At 32.4% G+C, this 21,777-nt stretch overlaps 1 protein-coding gene, 1 long non-coding RNA gene and 1 pseudogene across 4 annotated transcripts; 2 read left to right on the forward strand and 1 right to left on the reverse strand.

Moving 5' to 3' along the window:
• The first annotated feature begins 1,984 nt into the window (after positions 1-1,984).
• On the forward strand, positions 1,985-5,719 carry LOC122609095 (2-phytyl-1,4-beta-naphthoquinone methyltransferase, chloroplastic). Its single transcript, XM_043782157.1, has 7 exons — positions 1,985-2,170; positions 2,280-2,344; positions 2,909-2,999; positions 3,932-4,020; positions 4,397-4,592; positions 4,824-4,923; positions 5,433-5,719. Exons 1-7 carry the CDS (start codon positions 2,036-2,038, stop codon positions 5,531-5,533), a joined length of 777 nt encoding a protein of 258 aa, XP_043638092.1. The 5' UTR covers positions 1,985-2,035; the 3' UTR covers positions 5,534-5,719.
• Positions 5,720-6,313: 594 nt separating this feature from the next.
• Positions 6,314-8,904, reverse strand: LOC122584801 (annotated as a pseudogene).
• A 4,235-nt stretch (positions 8,905-13,139) lies between these two features.
• Positions 13,140-21,279, forward strand: LOC122585869. 3 transcript variants are annotated; one of them, XR_006321808.1, is made up of 4 exons: positions 13,140-13,259; positions 14,647-14,747; positions 14,884-15,003; positions 21,254-21,279. It is a non-coding gene; the product is annotated as an uncharacterized LOC122585869 (long non-coding RNA). The 3 variants fall into 3 exon arrangements; XR_006321806.1 differs by lacking the exon at positions 21,254-21,279 and having other exon boundaries at positions 14,884-15,045; XR_006321807.1 differs by lacking the exon at positions 21,254-21,279 and having other exon boundaries at positions 14,652-14,747; positions 14,884-15,045.
• The last annotated feature ends 498 nt before the right edge of the window (positions 21,280-21,777 follow it).

Raw genomic sequence — 21,777 nt, forward strand, 5'->3', positions numbered from 1 at the left:
GAAAGAGTTTTGGAGACTTAATCGATTTTTTAGTTTAATAAAATTAGGGTTTATTTTGGTATAAAAGGGGGAAAAAGACTTAGTGGGCGGGTGGGGTGGTTTATTACTTTTCTGCCCATGCACATGCCGATCACGTGACGACTTAACGTACCCTTCTAACGGAGCCGTCCAAAAGGGACCAAATGTGCGAAAAATAGTCAAAATAGGGATCTTTTTTGCGAAGATAGTCAAATAGGGACCCCTTTGCGAAATAATACAAACCACAGGGACCAAGTTTGCAATTAACTCTAATATAAATGTCACATATGGTATTTTAGTTTTCTATGTAGCTATTAGACATTTATGCAGATGGTTGATTTATAAATACTAATTAGTAAATGTACGTGAAAGTTTATTTTAATATAAATGCTAACAAATATTTTGATATATTTTAGATATATCGAGTAATATATTATTTATTTGATAGTGCGTGGAATTTTTTTTTAGCAATTTAATTAATAATTATAAAAAACAAAAAAGTATTAATAACTAATCAATTATTTAATAAAATCTATTCTTTAATGAAAAAACTAAAAAGTATAATTTAATGATGGATTATAAAAAAATCGAAATTAATAATACTTGTTTTACCATTACTATTAGTGATATTAGTTTTTTTTTTTTTCGTATTCTACAATTTTATCGGTTAATTAAGTTTTTTAGTTGGTTAATAAATCGTTAAATCAATAGTGTTTTAGTATAAAAAAAAGAAGATGATATATAGTTAATTTCAAGATTGGTCTATGTGGTTTACACACTTTAGTAATGGGGGTTCCTTTTCAAATTCATTAGCAATAAAGGTCTCTTCAATGTTGTGTGAAAAGACGATATTGTCCCTACCGTATTGTAAGGAGTAGACTTAACGTCACCCGCTAACGGATTCTGTTAAAAATGGACCAATCTTGCAAAAAAAAATCTAAAAATAGGTACCCATTGCAACGATAATTGAAAAGGGCTTGCCATTGCTAAAATGTACAAACCATTAGGACCAATCCTGCAATTAATTAAAAAATATTAACATCTGTGTTTGTTTTTATAGGTAAACATTCCTGAACTTTATCCATTTTTTCATTTACTTTATCGTGAGTTGTTTTTCGTAAGTCCCGGTGTTTGTTTCACATGAGTTGGCGGTAGAGGTGCAAAAAATAACCGGTTAACCTAACCGATTCGAAAGTTAACCGATAACCGAAACCGGTTAGGAACCGATAAGATACAAACCGATTATAGGTTACCAGTAACCGCCAGTTAGTAATCGATTTCCATTTTCCAAACCAAAAACCGATTAAAAACCGGTTAACCGATAACCGGTTATTTTTTATAATTATAACCGGTTCACCGGTTAATTTATTATACAAAGATGTTTTGTGAATGGATATGAATCATATTCTAGTACTGTATCTCTGGAACGTGACTCATCAAACTCTTATTAATCTCTAAATCCTCCTAATACATTATGAAGATAACATGTGGTATCCACTAATTCTTTTTTCTAATCATGCCCCCTGATTTTTACACATGTAATCATCTCATAGTTAAGATAATTAAATAGGCTATTTGGTTAATAGGATTGATCATTTCCGACAGAAAATATGAGACATGGTTTATGTCCTAAAAAAATAGAGATTAGTTTCCTGGATTGTAAAAAACTTTAACCGAATGTCTATAGTAGGAAATAACTAAAGTTGTGTGTATTGTATGTAAACAACTCGAAATAATGTTTATCGTATGTAAGAATCTCGTTTCAACCAATTAAAATCTGACAAGTGGCACCTGTATATGGTTGCCAAGTATGTTTTCTTACATACAATAAACATTTTTTCGAGTTACTTACATACAATACACATGACCACGTATCTTTAGTTTTTTCCTACTAATCCCAAAAAAATAAAATGAAATTGGGTCACTTGTAAACCATACTTGTCTTGGGTGGAGAACGTTATCCTAAAATCTACCAAAAGGTACAAATAGGAAATCCGCAATAATGTGACAACTGAGAATGGCATCGTCTTCTATACTACCATTCCCATTCACGCCGGTCACCGGAAATACTAAACGCCGGCAGCAGCAGCTAATTCACGCTTCCGCTGACCGCCAGGCTTTATTCAACCGCATTGCTCCTGTTTACGATAACGTAATCAATATTCTCCATTTTTTTTTCTCTTTTATTTTGGTATTTTTTATTCAAAATTTTCATATAAGATATATTATAATATAACAATTTATATATTTGTGTGCAACAGTTGAATGATGTGTTGAGTTTGGGACAACATAGGATATGGAAACGAATGGCAGTTGATTGGAGTGGGTAACCACTTTTTTTATTTTTCTAGTTACAGTTTTTTTTTATTAATTTATTGCAAATGTTAGTTGTAACGATTTAGTTGTTACTAAGTCAGTAGTTAAACGTCATTGCCCGGATTTGTCCTTCAAAGAGGCCATATTTCTATTTTGTCTGTATCAAAATAATTGTCATACTTTTAGTTAATCATTTCAAGCTATATAATGACGCCGTACTTTCACGTTTCTACTCGAGGTAGTTATTGAACTTTTGAATTTTGTTCAGTATATCGTCATTATGCAAACGGCTACGGTTTTAATATCTAAAGTTTAATTATGTGGTAGTTTTTTTAAAAATATATTTTTTTAACTCTGTATAGAACAGAACCGTCAAAATTATAAAGTTTAATGGTTGACGAGTGAAAGCTAAATTTTTGTCAATTTAAGAGTGAATATCCAGTTTCCGAAAAAAATAGGGACTAAATCTCATATTAGTGACAGATTCATTGTATTTATGGAATGGAGGATAAGGGAAGTTATTTGTTATCATGTATCATAGTATCTGAATGCATTTGTCGATTTGTGTTTTTAGGGCGAAAGAAGGGAGTAATGTGTTGGATTTGTGTTGTGGAAGCGGGGATTTGGCATTTCTCTTGTCTCAAAAGGTTGGACTTAAGGGTCAGGTTGGTTTTTCATTTTTTTCCCCTTCTCTGATGCATTTATATACATTGGTAATCTCGTTCTTTTATCTATAGTCGAATATTGTAGTCGGTGTATGATACTAATGAATCTTGCTGCCTGATCTCATAATAAATTTGAGGTTACTCTACTAACAATAATAGAATCCATAAATACCGTTTTGTTCTTTATCACTAAAAATCTATAGCCAGGTTTCCCAACCAGTTACGTTTTTGATCCAGAGGTACCTTTGTGCTTGTTAGCGATCTTTAATAGGACACATGAATCACCTGTAGTTAGTTTCTTTTGAACAGCCTTATGTTTCTACTTTATGCAGTATCATTCTTCTATCATTATCCTATTCAACACAAAAGAAACATACTTTTAATTGTAATTTAATAAAGCATGGTATATTTCCTAAAATGCACCAAAAAACCTGGCAATCATCTAAGTTTAATGAGAAAATAATGCATTCCCCAGGGGTATGATATTAGATTCTATGAGAGAGTATTAAAAAATATATATTTCAGTTTTTGCCTAATCATCCTTCTACCCTCTTTGGATATGTCAAAAACGAGCTGATGACTACAGGGGAAGCGGTTGACTGCATTCCATGTGTCCAGCTTAGCTGGCCAAAAATATTTTGATCAGTTTTGACTCCTTTATTCATTTGATAATGTTCAATTCAACCTAATGGTCCAATTTTAAAATTTCAAATATTATTTCTCACTGTTAGTGTATATTGTCTTTTTTATTTTCATTATTTTGGGGGAAGACTTGAGATCTTCCGCTCAGAAGTGCGCGTGGGTTCGTACCCCACAGCCACCAGCTTCTTATTGTTAAAAAGTTGTTTTAGCTGTTAACATCTTATATTTTTCATATTTTTATTTAAAGGTTTACTATGATCCCAATATCTTCACTGATTGACAACATTCAGGTTATTGGCCTTGACTTCTCAAGTGACCAACTAGCTGTAGCTTCTTCTCGACAGCAATTACTCTCAAAAATCTGCAACCGCAACCTTAAGTGAGCATTGGTATATTTAGCTCTTGTTTGAGTAAACATTGTATTGGTGAATGCATATTTGTATTAAAGATGACACTTTGACCCAATTACTCATGAATGGGTCGATTTTGGCCAATAGCCAGTTAAGGCTCAAAGTATGTATTTAATGTGTAAAACCTTCTAAATCATTTTCTTAAGGATTTAGATTATTTCTGAAATGATATAGTTTTTGGAGTCATCTTTTACACTTGTACAAAGATAAAATTTTGATATATAGTTTTTCTGACCCATACCAATACATTACCAGTTTGGACCCGTCACCCAATCACATTTTTTGCCACCTCTGACTTGTATGGTTTATACTCATCACTGTTGGTGATCTTGTAATGTGTTGTAGGTGGGTGGAGGGCGATGCGCTTGATTTGCCATTTTCTGACTGTTATTTCGATGCACTTACCATGGGCTATGGGCTAAGGAATGTAATCGACAAACGTAAGGCAATTAATGAGGTGTATCGAGTTTTGAAACCTGGGGCTAAAGCATCAATCCTTGACTTCAACAAAAGCAGTGACGAATTTACGACATCTATTCAGGTTTGTCTCAAATTGCAAATGTCTGACTCGTTTGTCCATCTCATAAAAATCACAACAGTTCGACTAATAAACCTCCCATATAAGTAAATAACTGCCTGAAACTGCATGTTGATATTAATTTGGGAAATGAACTAGTTGTTTGTCTAACTCCATAATGAGGCAGATTAAGTTTCAACTGGTCATTTTGCTTCTTATTATGCAAAGTTGAATTGTTTGCGAGCTCTGTGGCAGGGCTGGATGATAGATAATATAGTTGTGCCTGTAGCTGCTGCTTATGGTCTTTCAGATGAGTATCGATATCTGAAGAGCTCAATTCAAGAGTTTTTAACTGGTTGGTTTCTTATTGTTCTAAACTCTGGCGATCCGCTTGTATTTTTAAAACGGGTTAACAACACATAAGTTAGAGGTGGCAATATCAATACATGATAACAGATCACTTCCGGCTGGATTTTATTGATAAAAGTTCGAATGTACAAATAGGACAAAAAAAGGTATATAGATGGCAGGTCAAATGGATTGCAATTCACTTAAAGTGTATTTAGATGCTCACAAGTGCCACAACTTTTCAACTTATCATGTATATAATACAAAAGATTTTGTAATTATTTTTATGCTTTAATCACTCACCAGAAAGACAAATTTGACCCATATATGCTATAAGATAGTTAGGTTTGAGTCAATTGTATCGTTTCAGATATTGGCTTCCTCTCATGCTACATCTACAGTAACCACAAAATGAAAATGTTGAATGAGCAAGAAGACTAAGATCTAGACTTTAACTTTGTCACATTCTTTATATCTACATGTGTGCTTTCTTGCTAAAAACTCTGTTACTAATAGGTGATGAGTTGGAGCATCTTGCTTTGGAAGCAGGATTTTCAAGTGCAAAACATTTTGAAGTCGGTGGAGGACTCATGGGCAACTTGGTTGCTACACGATAAATCAAGCTTGAAAATATGCCCTTACAACCATTTCAACCATATGAGCTTCAAAATGATAAACCGTTTTTATATTACTTCATGCATTGAAATTTAGTATTTGATAAGCTTTTTATATGCATTTTCCCTTGTTTAAGAAATGTACAATATATAGCTCTGGAATTGCAGGAAACCATCTTACTCCTGAAATTGCAGGCCGTTCTGCATTTTTGATCCGGGGACAATATTAAGGTCAATATACCCTGTTTCTTTCATGGAAAAGTAAAATATAAATAGCAACCAATTTCGAACAAAGTTGATCGTTGGGGCTACAAATGACTGAATGAATGAATCAAGACTAGCTAGAAAACAATTACTTCATGATAGAAAAAAAAAGTGGTAAACCTGTGATACCTAAAGAGATGAATCCAAATAAATCCCAAACGATAAATTATCTAACTGAAGAAAAATTTCAATGTGTATAGCACTTCCTGAAGTACATTGAGTTTCCAAACCAAATGTTAGAAAATCGAATGACCCAAATGAGAAAGTGAATGCTTGTTTGATGATTTAGCACCCTTTTTGGAATAGCCAACCCAGATGTCAATATCCAGAGAACAGCTGTAGCTTGGCTATATTGTGTAGTTTGTTGTAATGAGAACCTTCATCACCAGAGGTACCAGTAGACTTAACCAACCTTGTTGCTAAGCTTAGTTGTCCAGTTTACAGTCAAGTTGGTAAATCTGGCTTCCCAAATGCTTAGAGGAGTGGCTCACGAGATCTAGTTATGTGATGAACTGATGGTTATCTTGGGCAGAAATGGCTGCCGGAAACTGTAGCAACTGATGAAGAATTATCCCCATGACTATAACCAAGTAACGTTTGTGTCATGCTGAGCTCCATCGTTTCCTCATCTGTAAAAGGGAGATTAGAGGGAACTGGTAAAGGTTCATCATCTTTTGCTAACATTCGTAGTGCCGTTGACATGGATGGTCTTAAAGATGGAGTTTCTTGAACGCAAAGAAGTCCTACGTGTACCACTCTTTTTACATCTTTCATGAAATGGATGTTAGGATAAATATGCATCATCAGGTTTGGGTCGAAGATTTCCTCCTCTGTCCTTTGCTTGAAAAGCTTCCATACCTGTTCTTCCATGAACAATATTTGACTAGGTTTATAATGTCTAAAATACCCTTTTGTAAGGAATATGCGATGGTAAATTGACATATATCTGAAAATGAAAAGGTGTCTTAGAGTATGAGGCGCTATATGTATACTTACAATACACACTACGCTGTCAGTATATTCTGTGTTTTTGCTTTTGTTGTTTTCCATTCCAGTGATGATCTCCAACAGTAGCACACCAAAGTTATAGACATCGACCTTTTCGGTTAAATGACCATGGGCTAGGTACTCTGGAGCAAGGTACCCACTGAGGCAATTCAAAAAGCACACAGATAAGTTAGCTTACTGTATTACTGTGTTATTTTACTATAAATGAATAGATTGGCCCAAAAAAGATGATATCATCTAAGTGGAAATTATTTTGTATCAATTTATCTTCCGATTCTCCCTCTCTCTTTTAACACGAGTGCAGATAACTTGGAGATCCGTCTTTACAAAAAGTATCTTTAGCAGTATAATTTTGTATTTACAATATATGTAAGATTTGGCGAATCAAAGCCAGCTTTACATCCAGTTTTTGGTTCTTTTTAGTTCATATACATATAACAACGCTAGGTAGAAAAAGTTCACCAAATCAAGGTACTTACAGTGTCCCTGCAATGGCGGTGCGTACGTGGCTCCGATCTTCTTGAAAAGACCTGGCCAACCCATAATCAGCTACTTTGGTACGAAACCTCAGGTCTAACAGGATATTAGAAGCTTTGATGTCCCTGTGGATAATCCGATTGATGGGATTTTCATGAAGGTACACCACGCCTTCTGCTATACCAATAATAATCCCAAATCTCTTCTCCCAGCTTAATTCCCTGCCTTTTGTTTCATCTGTAGAAGTTCGCATTTTCATAATTACTTCTCAGGTAATCAATCTTCATGATTTCAAAAAGTGAAAATCATTTAAAAAAAAAATTAAGTTACCAAAAATAAAGCGGTCAAGGCTCATGTTAGGTAGATATTCATATATAAGAATGCTTTCAGGTCCTGAACAGTTTCATCCCAACAGCCTGACCAGATTCTTGTGTTGAACACTGTTAATCATGTTAACTTCATTGTAGAAATCTGCTGCTCTGAATTTGTTATTTAAGAAGAGCCTCTTCACAGCTATTTCCCGTCCATCTGAAAGAACCCCCTGAATGAAATTAACCATTTGGGTAAGTTGTATAAAGGCGTCTACAAGATTACAGGAAAGCTAAAACCTTCATGCTACTAGTAAGTTTCTCTGAAGAGGCTTGACATACACTGATAGACGACAACCTTAGATGTGGTAATTTTAACTTCTGTGGTTATTCGTTAGTTGATTTTGGTCATACCTTATTTCCAGTGGGCCAAGTGGATAAATTAAAAGAGTTGCTTAACAGATAATAGGACAGACTGGTAAAATGGGTTATAAGTCATCTAAAGTGTAACCTTAATGCATAAATACACTCTAAATCATCTTTATTTAAAAAGGCAGATGATTACTGAAAATTTGTGATTCTTGAAATCATATATGACACTAACATTTTAAGAAATTTAGAAGTTTTGATTAAAAGTGTTTCAGGTCACTCCACCTGCTCCGACCTGTCTCTAACTTAATCTGTTATGAACTGCTATCCAACCCGTCCATTTTGCCAACTCCGGATGATTTAATTATTGTGGTTTTATTAAAAGGCACCTTGTAGACAGTCCCAAATCCTCCTTGCCCGAGCTTATTGGACTCATCTCAATATCCTGTTGCTTTCTCGCTAGTGGCGTATTTGAAATTTAAACTACTATCTGTAAGAATCTTAGCTAGTTCTTCGGCATCATAAGAAGCTGAAACATGAAGCAACTGTTTGTTTGTATTCACACTAAATATCGTGTTTGCTGTTACTAAAGTTTTAACAAGTTCACAAACATGCTCTGGGCTTGGCATTCAAAAACATGAAGTTTTGGAGTCGCATAAAGCAACCATCAACATAAATTCTACTCCCAGTTTTTGGATAGCAATTAGGAAGAACAACACGCATTTGGCCATAGCATAATTGACATTCTTGTAAGGAGAGATCACCGTAGCATTGGACAAGGCCATAGTTTCTGTCAAGCCCAGTCCCTGCAGTAGTTGATGCATTAAGCGTAGTTTGTAATTGGGCAGCAAGTGTTCTCATTACACTGACAAAGTTCTGAACAAACGCTAGTTTATCATTATTTCTGTCATCACAATACCTGTTGATGACTAGCTTGGACTCTGGCATCGATCACCTTGTGATCTATATACTAGTAGTTGAATTATGATCAAAGCAATGAAAAATGCGGGGGTGTGTGCTGATTTCCACATCATCTAGATTATTGATGTAACGGCGAGTAGCATAGGTTATTGATGTAATGCGGTTTAAATGTATTGTACATCATGCATTAATACGAGACAAAGTACCCGTGCGTTGCAACGATGAGATGGTAGGGGTAATAGGTCATAACGTATGATAAGTTATAGGAAGTGATAAGCTATAGAGTGTGATCGCCAAATGCCTTAGCCGTCCGTGCTTCGCCTCGGATTTAAAAATTCGTCGTAAGTATATTGAATGCCATCTCTAATGAAAGCGCATGAAATTTTAAGAATACCCATATAACTTTTATAATTTATCGATGTACGGTTCTTGAAATAAAAGATTTTGAATGAATTAGAGAAATAATATGATTTATGGAGAAGAGAGAAAAATAAGTGGTTAAGATTTCTTATAAGGGTATTATATGAATGTTGAATGTTGAAAAGTTGAAAGTTGAAATGTGAATTTGCTTTATAATACGAGACAAAGTACCCACGTGTTGCGGCGGTAAGATGGTAGGGGTGATATATAGGTCATAGGAGTTAATATGTCATAGAGTGTAATACCTAAATGCTTTAGTTGTACAGGCTCCGCCCTCGGATTTAAAAAGTCGTACCGTGTACCTGCTCTAGGGTTTAGGGTTTGAAGGTCGAGGGTTAGTCGATTTAGGTTTTGAAGGTCGAGGGTTAGCCGATAGGCTAACACTCGGGCTTCAAACCCTAAACCCTAGAGTGGGAACCCTCATCCGTTTTAGGTTTTTAGGGTTTAGATTTTCTTGGGTTTTTAGAAAGTATCCTCCCCCTCAGATTAGAAATTAAGCTTTAGGGTTTAGTATTTAGGGTTTTACATTGCGTCCTCATCATTTTTTAACTTTATAAGTAACTTACCCATGGGTAGTTTGTACTTACCCATGGGCAGGTTATACAACTCACCAGTTCCAGGTCTTTCCTACACATGTGTAGGTTGTACTTACACATGTGTAGGATGAACGTGATGGGAAAAAAAACGAAATTTAAAAAGTCGTCAAAAGTATATCGAATCGCATCTCTAATGAAAGAGGACGAAATTTCAAGACTACCCATGTTTTTTTTTCCGTCTAACGATGTACGGTTTGTGAGATGAAAGTTTTTTAATGATTTAGATATTTTTTGATTTAATAAGAGGAGAGAGAAAGAGAGTGTTAGACAATTTTTTTAATAATGACAAACATGCCCTTCCTGATCTTGATAAATGGAGGGCTGAGATTGGTTCTCGCATTCTTTTTTTTAGTGGTTCTCAAAATAACTCACCCCTACGTACCTATGTACAAATTGGCAACGGTGGATGATTTTTAAAAAAGTTTGTAATCTACCGATAAACTAAAACAGGATTGTAGACCTCTTAAATCGACATGTGCTATAATCTTTATACGACATGTATCTTTTATAAATTAAATTATCTATATTTTATTCTTTAGAATAAATAGATAAAAGTAATCAAACTCTATATTTATCTAGATTCTATACATATATAAATAGAAAGATATTAGGGGGTGTTTGGTACATGTGAATGACAAAGAATGAAATTAAAGAAAAGAATGGAATAGAAACACTATAGAATGATTCATCTGTTTGTTATGACGAGTGAATCAATTTTTACCAAAAAAAAAAAAAATCCCAAATAATAATAAAGCATCTATCCTATAAAATGAAAACTACAATTAAATTTAATATCATCACTCATTGTTGAAATTTTGAGTACCCCACCACAAGCTTTCATATTCCAAGACTCCATCTAAATAGCCACGAACAATTTTTGTTTTTCTTTACCCAAATTAAAAGTGAAGACAGTAATTTATTAAAGCAATACTCAAGGCTTGGTAGATTTTGAAGGAGGAGATCGAGATGAAGTGGCAGTGGTGGTGGTTCATGACGAGGTAGTTGCTGATGATGACCGAAAATGGATGGGCTAGTGATAGTGGTATGTGGGTTTCATGGTAGATACTAGAAGTGGTGGGTGATGGTGGTGACCGCCGGTAATGTTCGGTGGTGGTGGTGATGTCCAGTGGGTTTCAATGGTGGAGATCCAGAAGTGGAGGTGATGGTTGTGGGATGAAGTGTGGTGGTGGCCTGGTTGGACTAGTTTTATTCACATGAGAATGCTCTTAAGCTTAATTTCATCGTTCTCATCTTTTCACAGGTTTTTTTTGAAGGAACGCAAAAGTGGGAAAGAGAATGATAAAATGATTCTCTATTACCATTCTTTATGCACCACAAACAAGGGAATATTTCTTTTTTCCTTTCTCCCATTTCCTTTCTATCCTACCAAACACCCCCTTATAATATGGAGATTGCATTGCTTAGAATATATCTTAAAATTTGTTACTGTTTTTTATTTAAAGAAAATGATAATAACAACCCTAAATGTTGTCATTAACATCTTATTACATGCACAAAAAGTAGTATTTTATATATCAATAACCTTCCCCTGAATTTTCGCAATATAAAGTACAAAGTTTAATGTATCAAATTAATTAATACGGACAATCCTAAAGGTTGTCATTAACAAAACTCTTTATTTAAATGGGGTTTGCTAAATACAGCCCTTAGAGCTGTGTTTAAGGTGCATAAATTGTTTGTACATTTACCATGAAAATCAGGGGGCGAGCTTTTAATATGGAAAATACAAGTTTTTTTATGCACGTTAAATACAGCCCTTAAGGCTGTATTTAGCATTTCCCTATTCAAATACTTTTTATGGAGCATCCTAATCCTAAATGGAAACTAAATCTTAATAACTAAAGACGAATTCTAGCTTAGTTGGGTTGTACTTCTATAACTTTCTTACTTTATATTACCATTAAGTTATTTAGTATGTTTTTATAAATTGTTTTATTATTTATATTTATATTTTCTTTTATAGCGACATACAAAATTAAAAAAATATATATTAAATCAATCCGTGCATCGCGCACAGACATTAACACTAGTTATAGTGTATATAACATTCGTAAACTTCATTCGGTGCTCGGTACATGTCTCAAAAAGTGATGATGACTAACAGTTGGCTTCTCCGACCACCGGTTATAGATTGTCTTATATACGAGTATATAAAAATTGTGTCTTATTATGAAAATACTAGTCGTAGCACTCGTACGATTTACGGTAGTTATACAGATTGTATCTTAAAGAAATTTGAACATGCCTAATACATGATTCGTGAGTATGAAATAAATTGTGGTTAAAGTAAATCAATGACCGAAGCTAAAGTATAATAAACAATACTAATAAATATTATATTTATATTTATATTTATAAAATAAAAGACAACTGATCAAATAGCTTATTAACCAATCATAGCTCTCAATTTTATCAAATTGGGAAATGATGATATCATTATTAATTTAATTATAAATTAAAATTCTTAATATCATTATCAAATATATTAATATGTTATATTTATATTAATATTTGTAGAGAAAACCTCACCAATTTATACTTTTTTTAAATTTGTTTTCCATCAATAATTTATTTTTCACATGAAAATATAACTTAAACATAACTATTATATGGATTATAAACTTTGAATAACTTAAACAAATATAGTATGAATTTAAATATTACATGAAGTCAATTAATGTGACAACCGTCACCTGGGCGTATTTTCGCGATGTTCTTTTCCGGTAATTTTAGTTCATTTTGTTTGTGTACGTCCTTAGTCTTTAAGACTTTATTAATGGAATAAGTGAGTTGATGTTCTTTTCGGGCTTAATGAGCATTTTTGGAAAGATTGTGTGTGAGCTCAAGAACCGAATGAATACTAGTTGTCTTATAGAAATGTCAATTTAAGTAATGTACTTAAAAATTTAATAATTAAAGTTTTGATTATCAAGTACGGCCGTGTTTATAGTCGTTGGAAAGCTATTAAAAAGTTATAAACAATTATGTCGATACAATGAATTAATGAGTCTCGACTTTTCTTAATTTTTCTAGTCAAACGAATTTTACGTAAGGTCAAGAGTTCTTTCTGATCTTATTAAGTTCAAAAGAATTCAACTCAAAGATAATTAAGGTCAAAAGTTGGTTTTGTTGTTGTTAATCACGTACATAAAGTTTTTAACTTTAAGTTCCACAAAACTTAAGGTCAAAGCTTGATAGTCAATAAAACCCTAGTTCCTCCTCTCACTCCTGATTTCACACTTTTCTTTCTCCATCCTCCTTTTCCCCCCTTCTCAGCCGCAACACACACACACCTACGAACCATGTTCAATCTTCAATCTTGTCTTCTTTTCTTTTATATCTTGAGTAAGTTATATTGAATATATGCTTGTTCTTCATAAAAAATCATGTTTTCTTTCATATATATATATATATATAGGTTTTAGGTAAAATAAAACAAGTATTAAAGTAAAACATATAAAACAATTGGTTTTTCTTCACCAGAAATCACTGTGCATCATGATAATCATCGTGCACCAATATATATGTGAATCTCCGTGCATCAGTTTTATCATGATCTAAGGGTCCAGATCTTATCTTATTTGTTTTACATTAATATTTGTTTTACAATGACTAACCCCTATATATATATATATATATTCGACTGGTATGTGTAAAAACCGAATCTGAAAGGGATTCAAATCAGATTCAAATCGAAAATCAGAGATTTGGGTACAAAAACATGAAGAATCAGTGTTCCTGTGTTTGTTACCGTTCAAATCCTCCATGTTTCTCTTCAATTTTCGTCATTTTTGAGCTGGTCAGAATGAGTCAACTGGTCCTTTTTCTCCTTATGTTCATGCGTTCAAACTAAAATTAGGGTTAGGGTTTCTGATTTTTGATCCTTGTTGCCTTGATGTTATTCTGTTCGTCCTCTTCTACTTTTGCTGCTTAACTTTGACCCTATTTGATTAAGTTCAATGGATTTTAAGTAAAAGAGTTTTTAACCTCAATGATGTATATTTCGAACTCAGAGTTTTTTTTTTTAAGTTCAAGGAGTTAAGCTCAAAGAATTTAAGGTCAAGAGATTTTTATAAGTGTAACGAATCGATCAGATGTGTTTTACCTCAATGATATTAAGTTTATAGACATTTAAGTTCAATGAGATATTAAGCTCAATCGTTTGCATCTGGTCGCTTTCTATCATTCTAATTTAATCTCAATGAGTTTTAAGCTCAAAAGGAATGTTTTAGTTCAAAGGATTTAAGTTCAAGAAACTTCTTATGTGTCGACCGCTAAGTTAACCTCAAAGAAATTTAAGTTCAATGGAAATCAAGTTCAATGAAATTAAGCTCAAAGACATTTAAGTTCAATGGGCTTATGGATGTCGACCAAAACCTTTAAGCTCAAAAGATTTTAACATCAAAGACTTTTAAACTCAATGAAAGTTTAAGTTCAAAGCTTTTACCCTCAAAGCTTTAACTTCAATAAGATTAAGTTCAATGAATATTAAGGTCAAAGCTTTAAGATCAACGAAATTTAAAGTCAATGGAATTTAAAGTCGGAGAAAAATTAAGTTTAATAGTCAACGGCTTTTCAAATGTTTCAAGTACTACGATGTTATATATATATATATATATATATATATATATATATATAACACGATTTTATACAAGACGCATTTCTTAAAACACTAGTATAGGACATAGACATGTACAATTAAGTAAATACTTACTCGGTGACTTGTGGACAGTGTAGGACTTTTGGACAGATAGTGTTCGTATTTCAGGTGTACTTGACTGTTCGTGTTCTTATTGGTTGATTCTAGGGTGCTTGTGCTTGTGCTGCTTTCAGGTGAGTTTCGTAGCATCTCATTAATAAGAATTACTTCTTCTCATCTCTCAATTCTCCTCTCCATATTATAATACGTTATCATCACGATAGCCTCTAAACACTTATAATAATAAAAGAAAATTTATTCGGTCGGCAGAGTCTCTTGGAACAGGAGACTACTTGAATTCGTAAAAACAATAACAAAATATTGAGTGGACTCAAGATTTTTTTTTTGTTGGGCTACTAAGATGATGCAGAAGTAAAACAAACGTTGAAGGTACCAATTCATATTCATATTTACTGATTGAGGTAAATCTGCTCCTTGTTTAAATTTAATATATATTACTTAAATTAATATATATATATATATATATATGTTTCTATTATTGTTTAAATTTAATATATATTACTTGAATTTAAATTACATCTTTATTGATATTAAACAGTCATTGAATGAAACAAATTTTTTCTGTTGAATTATGATGGTCCGAATTCACTAATAATAGTATCTGAACTTGGTTACGACCTTATTTATCTCGATAAATATTTGGATTTGGGTGACTCTCATTCCTAAAAAGAAAATACATGTTTTGTATGATTCTACTATTTCTATTATACATATGTATATTTGAATGACTTATCTCAATTGACCGCTAACGGTAGCTAAACTTGATTAAGATCATCTTTAGCTGGACAAATGGTTCGATTTGGATAAGTATCATTTGAAGTACAAATTAATTAATGACAAGGAAACAATTTGTCGGCTTCATGCTTATTTTGTTTTTACAATTCATTGATAGAAAAAAAAATGTGATTTTAAATCGTTATTATCTTATGTATTAAATTTGATTAAGCTAATTGAAGATATTTAAAAGGAATCAAGTGAGTGTTTTGTTTTTCCCGGTCGGCTTAATTGAATGATACACTAAGATCGCTAACTAACGGCTGGATTTCTTTACAAACTTAACACCGATGAAAACGTTTTTTTCAAAAACATTAGTTTAACTTGATTGGTTTATGATTTTGATGATACGGTTAATGGTTTATTTATTTTTTTTCCCGAAAGTTTATAAGAAAGACAACTATCTTTACGATCTTTCTTTCTCATGTGTTAGTTTTTACTATATTTTTCAAAGGTTTTTTCTATTCGACTCCGTCATATATGTTACAAACATAATATTCATGAATAAACACTTGCTCATCTGGAAATTAGGAGTCGATGGTTTAATACTTTGATTATAACAACTGGTCTGATCAATTAAAAACAAGTTTGTGAGTCAAAATTTTGGATGACAAAAAAAAACACGTTGCATTGAGGTATGTCAAGGTAACATCCAAGAAAGATTATTTATTTGGTTTGTTTATTTATTTACTTCCAAAGATAAATTTTATGAGTCGACATGTTTGGCTCGATAAGCCAACCAAAGATGTGTATCTTTATAATTTTGGTATATTTTTGTGCTATCATCTTTTAAAATCAATATATTTTGCTTTTACGGTACATGTTATGTAAAACGAGAAACAAATAAATTCAAAGATTTTAATATTATTATTTTTGTATAAATTCGTTACTGTGTATTTGTTCTTATGACTTCTTTACACGGATATAACTTTGATTTCTCTATGAGAATCAAAACAACATAATCAATTATATTTGGTGAATATGGAGTTGCCATATGATTTTTCAAAGCTGAGACACGATATTTATTACTCGTATTAAAAGTATTGTATGAATCAATTATAGTTCTTAAAAGTATTGAAGAAATTCATGATTTTATGGCTTTAGTTATGTATAACAGAACCAATTGTTCTTTCGTCATTCACTAAAGTGAGTCATAACGTACTATTGTACGTTATGCATAAAAACCTTAAAGGTTTCCTCACTGATTGATTTTTTTTCGTTATTCACTAAGGTGAATCATAACTATGGCTATGCATAAGAAACTTAAATGTTTCAATTTTATTGATTGAATCAAAAATAACATGATCAAAGTTATAAATGAAAGAAAGGCTTTATGAGCCCTGTGTTAAAAGATCATGTAGTTCTTTGTTACTCTTTGAATTTATTCAAAGCATAGATAATTGTAGCTCATATAAAGTAAATAACAACGGTTATTTATAATGATAATTGAATTTGATATTTGTTAATAAACTAAGGTTTATTAAACAAATACTACAATGGACAACATATTCTCTTATTTTGTAGTTATAATGAAAAATGTGGGATAGGTAATGAGCATGCAAAATCAATGATTTTTCTCCAACATCACCTCCATGAGGATTTTAAAAACAAATATATAACGATGAAAGACTCATTGAAATCATGCCAACACTTGAATATTTAGCGGTGAAATACCCGTTGCAATTATGAGAAATCTCAATGGTAAATTGACAACTGTTCCATATCAAATGCTCTTAATGATTCTTTGTAGAGAATCATAACTACAAGTTATGTCCAATGGACTACATTTATTTTTGATTTTTTTGGATCAAAAATCGTAATCAGAAGTTACTGATTTGTATGATGGAATTATGATTTGCTAATAACATCAGTTTATTACACAACATGGTTATCTAATACCATGCAATTATGTCAAATATTTAAAAGAAATATCATAACTAGAGTTACGTTGTTTCAAAATTCTCCGTAGAGAATAATATGGATATGCCATTGATTACTATTACTTGTAGTTCGTATTTAATAAAGAACATGAAGTTCTTTGATGATCTTTTTGTTGATATGCAATGAAAAATAATAATAAGTTATTAAGTAAACTACGTCATGTAGTTCAAAAGTTGTTGATGATTCCTCGTTGGGAATCATAACTATAAATTATTGTGCAACTTTTGATTTTTTTGGATCAAACTTTGGTTTGATTATCAATATTCATGTGATTATGTCGAAAAATTGACATAAAATATTATATGATGAATTGGCATATGCAAACTTGAAGTTTTGAAACACTTCCATATTCTTGAAGAAAAGGGTCACAAAATTGGTGTGATATAATCACGAAGATCCATTATAAGAGCTCAATATGAGAGCACATCAAAATTTGTGACAATGGTCGCTCTAGTTATTTGCACACGAAGTTGCAAAATCGTAAAATATAAGAGAGTGCAACATCATATAGATGCTTATATCAAAGCAATTTGATAAACTTCTAAATCCATCTAGTGGTGTTGTATTCATTCACTAAAGTGAATGCAATTACATGTGATCGGAATGCTCAATATGTGTCATGGTCATGGAAATTCAAATATCAAGGTGTTTATTTTAAGAACACGAGATGACACTAGCAATGATCGACTTCTATACGATCATATGAACATGAGAGTTTACTAAGCATAATGTTTCCATTATGAACACGAGTTGTCACAATGAGTGACCAAATTGATAGTGACTAAAGAAAAACAACTATACATTATGTCGTTATTGTACTTCAAAGATATTTATATATGTATTCAAGATTGTCATATTATTGACATATTGTTGGTTCCTAAAGAGCTAACTCGATAGCTAAAAGATTTTGATCAAAAAGGAACAACATTTAAGAGTAAATGATACACTTTGGTATCATGTTGTATATGAACTATACAATGCAAAATGCACTTGAATCACATATGGTCATAACTAGAAATTTATGAACCCTGATTTTATTATTATTGTTTGGCATGACCGGTTAGACTATCCCAAGTCATTATGATGCAAAAGAGAATCCGTAGATTCTTCAAAGTAATGAGTTTATAAGCTCTCAGAAAATATCAATTATTCACCAATTGCTAGCCAAGTGGGGACTAATTCCCTTATATATTTAAAGATGATACAATGTAACATCCTAAACTTTTCGATCTTTGACCTTGACTTTGTCGTTAGTCAATCGACAACTTCTATCGTTTGACCGTTAGTGATCTTTGACGCCGTTAGTCTCTTTAATTGCTAGGTGATTAGTTAGTTATTAAATGATAATTAAGGTTCCTTATATGTGGATATATAATTGAGTTATGTGATGCTAAAATGGTATGTCGGTTCACCATTATGTGCTTAAGACGTTAATTAGTCATCCGTTGGTATACGTATTAGCTTCGGGCCTTAGTTTTTATGCTAAAAGGACTTTTTGGACTTGTTGGTGTGGACTTTAGCCAAGCCCAATCCTTATGCACGAAAATTAAAGATAAAAATTGGTCCATTAGGTTAAACCAAGTATTATAACCTCCTTTTAAATAATCATTATCATCTAATAACCTATTTTCACTAAGTTTTACCATTCTCTCACTTTTCTTCCTCTTTTTCTCTCAAATTTCGTGGGTCCTTTCCTGGAAATCAATAGGTAAAATATTCTTGTTCTTTATGTGTCCGTTACAATGATCCTTGCTTGTGTCCAGAGATTTCCATACCCGAAAATTAACGTTTTCGGAGTTATTTTAGGATCTCAATGATGACGGATATACAAGAAGGGTTGAGTACAGTAATATCATTTTTTTAATGTATTTTAATGTTACGTAGTTATTTGAAGTTATCTTGATCCACACGTATGGATTTCAATTCGATTTGTAAACGTGTTTAACGTCTTTTTCTTTAAATCTGAAGAAAGAAACATTTAAAATGGGATTTTCTTTTGGAATTATATTCTTTACTGAAAATCATGAGTTTTGTAAAAAGAATCACTTGATTTGGTAGAATAACGAACCGGGAATCTGGTTTTAAAGATTTATAAAGATGTTGTAACGTTTTTGTTGTTTATTATCTAAAAAGGAAAGTTAGATGAATTATTTTCTAGAGTTATAGTCTTTGATGAAAACCAAAGATTTTGCAAAAGGAATCATTTAAATTCATCGAGTAACAAAGTAGAAATCTTGATCTTAAGTTTCATATAATTATAGCATGATAAAGAAAAAAAGAATAAAACAAGCAGCTCATGATTTGGAGTGCAGCCCGTCGAGACCAAGTCACATCTTTGTGATGTCACGATGACGTCATCGTGATGATGTCAGCAACTAGCAGAATTTACGTTTTAGTCCCTGCAGTTTTAGTTTTGTATTTGTTTAGTCCCTGTAGTTTCAGACTTGTCGTTTTCAGTCCCTGAAGTTTCTGAATTGATGTAAAAAGTCCCTGAAGTTTCATCAAGCGACAGCTTTGATCCCTATGGTTTTGAAAGTGATGATTTTGATCCTTATAGTTTGAAAAGTGACAGTTTTGATTCCTGTAGTTTTGAAATTGACAGTTTTGATCCCTGCAGTTCTGAATTGACATATTTGGTCCTTGCAGTCTAAAAGATTGAAATTGTTGTTTTGAATCTTGTGAGATTGAAATTGTAATTTTTGAGCTTTATGGTTCATGATTAAAATTGTCAGTTTTGAATCTTGTGGTTCGAGATTGAAATTGTAATTATTGAACTAAAAGTTATTGAATATTTAACACCTTAAAGTAAATGTATTTATTAATAAAAGCATGATCTTGAGTCTTTATTAAAAGACAATGATAGTGAGTAAATTAGCAATTAATTAGACTCTTTTGTACATCGTAGGTTCTGAAGGTTTGATTATTCACTGTTGAATCTTAATTGGTGTGACACTTTGTTATTGCATTCTTATTGAGGTAAGATAACATCTATCGTCACCTGAGGGTACAACAAAACATAATTTTTATAAGTTAAAACCTCAAATGGATATAATTGCATATTTGTATGATTATGGGATTATATGGGAGGTTTTATGGGATATGTATGATTACCATTGATGATGTATGGTAAGATATGAATGTTTTAAAGGTATGATGTTATGCATGTGAAATGAAATGATGAAATGTTTTTATGAATGTTTGCATGGCTTGAACACTTGTCACTAGACATGAATAGGATTGCCATGACACGTGCACGAATAAGGGCCCTAAAGTAAAAGATGATGTATGTGATTAGTTTAGGTGAAAGTGTAGCCTAAGCTAATATAATTAAGAAGTCTCGAGCATATTTAAGATGTTGTGTTAAGCTTAACCTGTGCTAGTTCCTCGGAGCTAGGGCGTACGTGGTCACGTGGTTTGGGAATCATGATACCTCCCGTGGCATAGTTACGTTTGAGTATTCCCGGTGGAGTAACTAACCAACATTGCGTAAAGGCGTAAACGGTGTATTCAGTTGGAAATGACTTTGTCAATTCCTTAACGACGCCGATGGACCACCGAAAGGTTTACCCATCATGTCGGGTGTGAGGACTCCATGTATGGTCTACGACCGCCTGCACACAAACCCCACATCCCTATGTAAGTGGCATAAGTCATTTAGCCTACGTCTAGGCAAAGATACAAGTAAAGAAAGAAAGAAAGATACAAATGTAAAGTTAGGCACATTTAGGAAAATGATAATCCTAATGTGACATGTTTATTGTGTGCTATGATATGTATATAATATTAACATATAATTCATGTTTTTGTTAATATATTATGAAATGGCAAATGTTTTCAAATTATGTTATCTTACTTAGCTAATTTATTAGCTAACATTTGCTCTTTGAAAATGTTGTGCCTTCAGGATAAGCAAGCTTGAGCTAGGAAAGGATTAGCTCGGTGAGATGGATAGAAGTAATAAAGAAGACTAGCATAGAGTGTTGAATGCTTAGACTTCCCTTAGCCTTACGTTTTGACTACTTTCATTTATGATTTATGAATATATAATAACTAGTTGAATTGCCCCGGCGTTGCCCGGGGTCATAGTTTTCGTGTGTTTTTCGTACGATTGTACTTGTCCTAAAAACCCAAAACTTAGGCGTATCAGCGTATACATCACAAAACAACTACCAACAGTCATAATAATATAACGATAGTTAATTGTTCATCTCCGAAGGCAGTTTCTTTGGCCATACTTAAACATGTCATAGTTGTATATTAACCCACCAGTAGATTAAACGATATTTACTTAAAAATAAATGTAAACGTCAATGATAATAAGTTTAATAGTCTTTATGATATTCAAAGTTAATAAGAATGTTAAGTAAATATTTTCATAATTATGTTATTACAAGTAATAATACATTTTTAACAAAAATATATATTTGA

The sequence above is a fragment of the Erigeron canadensis genome, chromosome 1, assembly GCF_010389155.1.
Source record: "Erigeron canadensis isolate Cc75 chromosome 1, C_canadensis_v1, whole genome shotgun sequence".
Classification (NCBI taxonomy): domain Eukaryota; kingdom Viridiplantae; phylum Streptophyta; class Magnoliopsida; order Asterales; family Asteraceae; genus Erigeron; species Erigeron canadensis.

Bases quoted from the DNA above. Each gene is read 5' to 3' on its own strand.
- LOC122609095 (XM_043782157.1), top strand. From the start codon at position 2,036: ATGGCATCGTCTTCTATACTACCATTCCCATTCACGCCGGTCACCGGA. The intron at 2,345-2,908 runs GTAACCACTTTT...TTGTGTTTTTAG, and splicing joins ATGGCAGTTGATTGGAGTGG to GGCGAAAGAAGGGAGTAATG. The intron at 3,000-3,931 runs GTTGGTTTTTCA...GACAACATTCAG, and splicing joins AGGTTGGACTTAAGGGTCAG to GTTATTGGCCTTGACTTCTC.